The 8,565-nt window shown below is 31.4% G+C and overlaps 1 protein-coding gene across 1 annotated transcript; it reads left to right on the forward strand.

Moving 5' to 3' along the window:
- Positions 1–3,526: 3,526 nt before the first annotated feature.
- Positions 3,527–7,132, forward strand: LOC127731825 (GTPase IMAP family member 9-like). The gene is made up of 3 exons (XM_052240665.1): positions 3,527–3,599; positions 4,431–4,481; positions 6,149–7,132. The coding sequence occupies exons 1-3, from the start codon at positions 3,527–3,529 to the stop codon at positions 7,003–7,005; spliced, it is 981 nt and encodes a 326-aa protein (XP_052096625.1). The 3' UTR covers positions 7,006–7,132.
- The last annotated feature ends 1,433 nt before the right edge of the window (positions 7,133–8,565 follow it).

Consider the following 8,565-nt stretch of genomic DNA (forward strand, 5'->3'; position numbering starts at 1 on the left):
TAAATCTTGAATCAAAAACTCTTTCATATATCGAATTACGTTTTTTGTTACTCATACTATTTTTCGTGTTGCACAATATTTTTCAAGTGATTATATTTTAATGTTTTCTGATTTCAACTGGTGTTAAACCAATTTTTCCACCAAAGCGTGTCAATATGTATGAGGAAACCAGAAATAGAAATATACCAGACACGTTCAAAAGACAATGTAAGCTAAAACTGTAATAAAACAATGTTTGTTTGTTCCTTGTTATCTTGATATTTCTAATTAAGTCTATATTGTCTTGAATGGATTTGTAAAATATTTTTGGATGTGGAATATGGGTTGTCCTATTTTTTTATGATTACATTCTAGTATATCTGTAGAATATAACATAGACGTTTTGTTCTGGTCATTCTCAATAATTCCTCACTTAGTTAAAGCATTACGTTGAGAATTATTTTTTTTCTACCGATATATTAATAAATATGGGCAACAATGATTGACCGACGTTCTTAACCTGTATAAAACTTTCACATTTGAAAAAAAAATATCTGAAAAATCATATGAAATAATCTCAGTTATAAAAATATTATCAACCGGTCGGTACGAACATAAAACGCTTTGCAGGTAATTAAAATTTGATTTTAATCATGTAAAATCGAAGTACTTCAATTGTGTTTAGTAAGTTCTAAGTTATATTAAAGTGTATTTCAGGATCTTTAATGCCTTGCTGGAAAAGTAGTACATGTATGTCAAATAATATTAACTTATCAGAGTTTTAAGATTTTCTAGTAGTCTATGATTTAATCATATGATTTGAAAGTGCTGCTTTATAGTTTTTTCTGTAATTGATGAATAGGATAAAGAATACATTATTTATATTTATTAAAGTTTATGTAAAATAAAGTCTTCCCAAGTAATGGGATATGAAGGTCTTTTCAGTAGTCATTATTTTGGATCGACTAGAGATCATTACTTACATATTGTCAATTCTGATTCAACGCATAGGTAACCGTTTCAGAAATAACTAGCTGTCGTCAATTACAGAATTTGGTGTACAATATTTGTGAAAAAAGTTGATACGTAAAATTAAATGTTTGTGAACACTGCGTCCTTAATAAAAGAGTAGGTAACCCATTGCAGTTTTGTTAAGTTGGAAGTTTTTTATGATAATAACTACGGAGAATTATTTGTTACAAACAGATTTGAAATATAAATGCTGATCACAATGCTTTTAATATTAATAGTATTTGATGCAATTTGGTTTTGCAACTATTTTTGTTTTCGTATTTTAACCTTATAAAAAATTGCCATAAGGTAAATTGAGGAAACATATTTTTTTATGTGTTACTATTGAATTGTGTCCTTTCCATCAGCGACAACGACAAGAAGTTGTACATATGATACAGATGCAGGCAATTCTGATGAATGTAATCATGCGTATGATTATATTGAAGGTAATTATAGAAATAGATTTGTGTACATATATAAAAACATGTTTTAAAGAATTTCAACCGACCAAAGATTGTATTTTTTCAACTCTTGTTGTATTTCCCATCAAATATTCATTTCGTCTGCATTCACATGATCAAAACATTCTTAAAGCAGCAAGCCAACTTAAGTATTCAATGACAAAAACAAAATATATTTTTTAATAGTTTCGTACAATTTTGATAATATTATTACTATTTGAATTCAATAACGAGAGTTGACATCATGAGATATCCAATTTTCATAAGTTGTTAAACCTATTTCTCTTATGGTCAACACGCTCAATGTGTTAAATTGAAAATTCCGTGAAATGTTGATCTAGTCTTTTGCACATTCCAGTATGACGTCATATGTACTTTTTCGGTGTCAAACTTTAACATCAGACGTTTTAGGACGTTTTGTATGTTTCAGAGTGTAATAAAATTTGACAAAAAGAAGATTGTCAGGTGAAATGTGTGAATGTTTTGTTTATTATTGAAGAAATCACATATGTCCGTTGCCGTGGACGAAATGTACATCGTCTTAACCTTTGAAAGTCATCAATGATCTAACAAAAAGCCAATGGAAATGCCGTAATATCGTCTTGTGATGCTGGATAAGCCAATCAAATTAACACAGATTTTCGTATCATTTTTTTTGTATCACACTCCTTGCAATGTGATACGAGAAATATCTATTCATGCAAGAAATAGATAACAGGCCAAAAAGATAACATGCCACAATCATAAGAGAATAATAAATATATGTGATACGATTGCCAATGAGACAACTCTCTACCTGATATCAATTGAGATGGGGGGCCTCGGTGGCCGAGTGGTCTAAGTAGTTACTACTGTAATCACTAGCCAGTCAACACTGAGGTTGTGAGTTCGAACCCCGCTCGTGCGGGTGCACTCGACTCCAATCTTAATTGACTAGGATTGTCAGTTTTCCTATCGAAGGTCGGTGGTTTTCTCCTGGCACTCCGGCTTCCTGCACCAATAAAAACTGGCCACCACGAAATAGCCCAAAAGCGGTGCTTAAAAGTGGCGTTAAAACACCAAAAAATCAATCAATCAATCAATCAATTGAGATGGAATTTTAGCCACTATAGATAACAGTTAAGTCCTCACAATGAGCAAAACCTATACTGCATATCAACATATAAAAGATTCCAACATGACAAATGTAAAACAAAACAATTCAAAGGAGAAAACTAACGGCCTAATTTATGTAGAAATCAATAAACAAAAATAAATATGATATACAGCTAAAAACAACTGTATCAGACACATACATAATGTGGCGTAGTTAAACATGTTTGCGGGCGGTGAATCAGCATAACATGAGAAGCAATAATAAAAATTAGTTGAAAAGGGCTTAACTCATCAGACCGATACAAAACAAACACAAAACCCTAACAAAAACATTAAGACACAATGTACAGATCTGAGAGTACTCAAAAGGACTGAAAACTAGTCCAAAGCCAAAAACAGATTATAAGAAAATCACTTATCTAAGACAAAAATATATATCAGTTCAAATCCCCTTATCAACGGATCTAGCTTAAATACTTAATAAAAAGTTAGAGAACAACATGACCTTGTACAATGCCAAAATATAGGTATTAACAGATTGAAGAAACGTGAATGTGGATATATGTATAACAACAATTATGAGTTCGGTTTTAATTAATTGATAACAAAATCAATGTTTATTATACGGATTTTTCGATAGGTTTGCAAACTGCACATGTGTTTGTTCTCCAAACTAAAGATGTTTCCTTCTACCAAATAACAATATTTTCAAAGTATAGGCAATTACCCTTTGATGCCCAAATTAAAATATTATGAACGAATAATACGGAGACCAATAGGAATACAATTATGAAATAAATCATTTATGTCTTACTAAAAGTATCTCAGGTGGCTTTTCTGGTTCTTTATCTAGCTGATAACACCAACATTCAATTTACAGTTAAACAAGTCCTTATGATATCTTTAAAAGTATTTGAGCAAATTATGAAAAAACAAAATTAACAGTTTCAGACTTTTACGGGACGTGTACATCATCAATGTATGAACCGGAAGAGAACAGAGCACTTTATAAGGGACTGCCACTTAGACCTCCACTTCCTACACCTGACGGTATATTACTATAACAATGCATTTTTGTTAATATCATCATCTTCTGATCCAAATTTACAATTCAGATTTTTCGTTCTTGAAAGACGATCGATATCAATTGAACCTGTCGATCTGTATGTACATATTTCGTTGAAGCATTTCAATAAAACATTAAGGCACAATTCATCAACCAATGGTTAATGTGTGATATAAATATAAATCCATTGATTAAAAACTACTTATTATAAAAATTTAATAACAAATGGGCTACCCATTTGTTTAGCTTAAAAGCTGGTCGTAGTATATATCATATAAAGCAGAGGCGGAAGATACGAGAGAGATATTCAAACTAATATGTCGATTACAAACTGACAACGCCATGGTAGAATACTAAACCGACCATAAAACAAACAACAGTATATAAAGAACAACACAAAACTAAAGATTGAAAAACACGAACCTCCCCCTAACCCCCTAAACACCACCTCATCTGCCCTAAAAAAATCATCCATGTAGTAGTCAAAGTTGAAGACATAGTCCACAATCGGACTTTAAATGAACCTACTTTTTCGCAAACTCCGTTCTAAGCACAACTATATTCTGTTTTTTTTTTTTTTACATTATAATACTAGCATCAAAATAATCAAAAGATATCAGTAATACATTGTATTGCTTAAACCTAGATAGAATCTTGGATTCCAAAAGTTTGGTTAATTGTTAGCACATGTTATGATTATCAGGCAATAGTACGTTTTTCATCCATAGTTAATTTCAAAATACAAAAATAAAGACTTATGATAATTTATCAAAGAACTTTTGCAAAAAAAGTTTAACAATTTCCTGTAACTGTAGAAACAAGGACTCGCAAGGAAGAAGATGCAGTAAAGATGGCAACACTATATGGTAATATCATACAGTTTATATTCATGGTTAGAAAACCATCTTCAATTTATATAATCATTAGTGATGTCATGTATTGCCATGAACTGTTTTATTCAGGCGATATCATTTTTTATGAAATGAGGAAAAGGGTATTTAAGTGAATACATAATGTCGTATTGTTTACAAATTCTGCTTGCTAGCCTGTCGGAAATTCTAAATTGTTATGAACAGTTGATTTAATGTATAACCTATACTGTTTAAGAGCCCGAAGTATTTAATGGAAAGTTGATGTAAAAAAAACTCTCAACAGTTGTGTTCTAGAAACTTTAGGAGTAGTTCATAAATTTTCTGAATGAACTCATCAGAAATACAAAGATAAAAATTGTGTTCGCCAGACGCCTAACTTTCCAAATTCAATAGTTACTCTATAGAAAACTATATTATAATATTCTGTACTTAAATATAATGTTTTTCAATATTTTTATTATTACTTGTATTCTTATTATCATTCAGGCCCCGCCAATTGAGCGGCGAAATGCCTATAGTGTTAAGCTGATACGTCTGTAAGTTCATTCGTCACAAATTCTTTCTATTCTCTAACTCTTGGAATAGATTACCATGTATAGCTGTATTTAGTAAAACCTTTAGAACTTTTGCGTCCTCAATGCTCTTCAACTTCGTTCTTTATTTTGCTTTCTTAGCTTTTGATTCGAGCGTCACTGGTGAGTCTTTTGCAGACAAAACGCACGACAGGCGTACAAAATTTCTATCTTGGAATCTATAATTAGTTTTCTTTTTTTAGTAGTTTGGTAATGAAACTTTCTGAAAATATTATTCACAACTACTAGAAGGTGTTTTTATTAAAAACACAACATTGCTGCTAAGGTTAAGGTCAAAAACGTTGTTTAACATAGTCGGGACGTGGCACAAATTAATCTTTGTGTATGCATGTCTTCAATTCTGATTTAAATAATAATTAGATAACAATTTTAGTTACTATGAAATAGTATTCTTCAGCTGGGTCGTTCGAAAATCTTTTATAACCTCTTTAAATGTCAATGTTGTTTCGTAAAAATTATTTCAAATCTTTGTCATTGCACCTTCCATACTATTTAGATAAGAAAACATACAACTGTACTGTATATTATCCAATGTATTGATATCTTATTTTCAAAAGAAATCTTATAGCACCTGCATTCGAAATTAGTTTCCTGAAAGACCCATTGACAAATATCTGCGGTGGTGTAATGCATTTTTTATAAATGAAAAGAGTCAGTTGGAAGACATATATATTTTAGCTGATTTACTTCTGTCAATGTGTTAACAATGAGTTGCATGACGACCACTCGTAATGTGATAACAGCAGCAGTGTTTTCAAGTTATGAAATAATTTCATCTTCTTGCATCTTTGATGTTAATCTTCTTTGTCATGTATACTTTTGTTTTACCAAAAGCTATCATTGTAAAGGAAATCTATATAACGCTATATATATGTCTTGTTCTGTTGCCTTCAGAACTAGATGCAAAATGATTAACTACTTAGCATACAACTAATAACACACAAATTAATACAATGAAACAAATACTAGTATATAATATTAGTGCAATTCATATTGTAACAGCATATGTCTTAGTAATGCCCAAGTAATGTGAATACATATATGTATATATGATAACATTATTTTCAGGAGGACGAGAAAAAAACGAAATCAGATTAGTCATGGTTGGAAAGACTGGATCAGGGAAAAGCGCAACCGGAAATACAATCATGGAAAAGGCCAACTATTTTGAGTCAACAATATCAGCAGGGTCAGTCACTCGTTATTGTGAAAGAGCAGAATGCAAACAAGCAGAACGTAAGGTTATTGTTGTAGATACGCCAGGTTTATTTGATACAAATATTCCTTCTGATGAGGTATCAGAAGAGATAACAAGATGTATAAACATGTCAATACCAGGTCCACATGCGTTTCTCCTTGTGATGCCGATAACTAGGTTCACAAGCGAAGAATTTGATTCGTTTAATCGTCTCTTTGAACTCTTTGGTGATGGGATGGGAAGATTTGCATGCATTGTTTTTACCAGACTTGATGACCTAGAAAGAGGCAAAAAGTCAATTGAAAAATACATAGAAACCGCGCCACAACTGAAAAATTTCATTCAACGTTGTAAAGGTCGATATATTGCATTTGATAATACAGCACCTGAGAAGAAAAAAAAGGTTCAGGTTAAACATTTTATTGAGCTTGTCGATAAAATCATAAAGGAAAACGGGGGAAATTATTACACAAATGAGTTATATAGGGAAGCTGAGGCTACCTTACAAAGGAAAGTAAAAGAATTGGAGGAGGAAAAGGCACAACAAAAAAGGAAAGAGATTGAACTAATACAGTCCAAATTTAAACACGAAATAGATTCCATGAGGGAAGAAAATAAAAAATTATCAGAACAAGTTTCTAGTAATAAAGAACATCAGAAACAGGTGCAAAGAGAAAGAGAAAATGCCGACCAACAAATTCTTAAAATGAAAGAAAAAATAAAATAAATCGACAAGAATCAAGAACAATACAAAATTATGAAACAAGAGAAAGAGGAGAAAGAAAAGCAAGCAAAACACTTAGCAGAAAAGGATAGACAGTATAAGGAACTCTTACAGAAAACGGAACAACAACAAAAGGATATGGAGAGCAGATTTCGTGATATGGAACAAGAGAGGAAATCGCAACTTTCAACAGCGAATGAAGAACACAATACAAGACTGAAGGCGGAAGTACAACGAGTAATTGACGGTAATACCAAGAAATTTAATGAATTGATAGAAGCATTAGAAGCAAAAGATAAAAAACAAATGGAAGAGCTTGAGTTACTGAAACGACAAAACAAACAGCTCAAAGAACAGGTGGAAGAAAGAGGATGTGTGATATCTTAATATTCGAACAGCACGAAGAATTTGCATCAGCTTTCTATAAAAAAAACCATCACACATACTCGCCGAAGTCTCTTATCAAAGAAAAAATTGGATCTTTCTTAGAGTGTGACACAATTTGAAGTTAAATATGTCTAATTAACTGTGATTGATTTACTATAACTATTACATAATTGACATTTGCTTTATCAAGAATTGTTTTAGATAAATATCAAAATAAACCTGATTTGATTTCAGTTCATTTCTAAACATTTTTATAGAGTAGAAATATATTTTGATACAGATTTTTGCTCAGTATGAACTATGTATTTGATTAAGCTTTATCTTAACGATACGTTCAATCAAATGTTCTTCTTTTAAAATTATGGCTTATCATCTAATCTATCATTAATTATTGCAGTAACGAGATTTGTATTGTCTCCACTGAGATTTTTAACAATTCATATTGTATCTAAGCATTGTTTCAGGTTAGGGTAAAGAAGTAAGACATTTGTTTGTTTAACGTATCATTAATTTGGAATTTTTATCAAGCTAATCAAACTGCAACTGTTTTATAACCCAAGATAAAGCTGATGAGGAAAGGTATTACACAACTATTGAAAGTTGCGTTTTCATAGCCTAGTTGGTCGAGTTTTCCTGGGCGCTAGACACAGTGCAGATGGTATTGCCACGATGTTACAGAAGGAAGGGTCGAATCCCGCTGAGGGAAACAAAAATTGTAGATATAACATTGTTGACTTAAATTTGAGACGAATTATATATACCATGCAACAAACCTGAATGGTCAGTGCCTTATCTTACGGATTAATAAACAAGTTCCATAACAAATATCGCGGATCGATTTTTTTCATAGAATATTATTATTTGATTAAGATTTTCCTCTGTAGTTTTATCAAGGAATATTTAAACCTTTTTTTCTATGCAATTCTATAAGTTAAAACTAATTCAAGAAATATAAAAAGATCTTGAGAGATATATTAATCAGTGCTGTATAAGGCATATTTTAGTAAAAGAAATTGTCAAAAGCCTTGAATTTATTGCGATCGTCTGCCTAGAAAATTTGCGATCTGGGTCAAGAGGACATCATTTCAAACCTGTCAAGATAGATTAATATTTTGCAATGTTAAAAATCCGTTATATATGGGTTTTTATTTTATTTTTTTTGGGGGGGGGGGTTTT

Source organism: Mytilus californianus, unplaced genomic scaffold (assembly GCF_021869535.1).
Source record: "Mytilus californianus isolate M0D057914Y unplaced genomic scaffold, xbMytCali1.0.p SCAF_20, whole genome shotgun sequence".
Taxonomy (NCBI): Eukaryota; Metazoa; Mollusca; class Bivalvia; order Mytilida; family Mytilidae; genus Mytilus; species Mytilus californianus.

What these genes read in the sequence shown, in the direction of transcription:
- LOC127731825 (XM_052240665.1), top strand. Translation starts at nt 3,527, where the DNA reads ATGTATGAACCGGAAGAGAACAGAGCACTTTATAAGGGACTGCCACTT. An exon ending in TCCACTTCCTACACCTGACG is followed by an intron (nt 3,600 to 4,430) that starts GTATATTACTAT and finishes CTGTAACTGTAG; the next exon opens with AAACAAGGACTCGCAAGGAA. An exon ending in AAAGATGGCAACACTATATG is followed by an intron (nt 4,482 to 6,148) that starts GTAATATCATAC and finishes CATTATTTTCAG; the next exon opens with GAGGACGAGAAAAAAACGAA.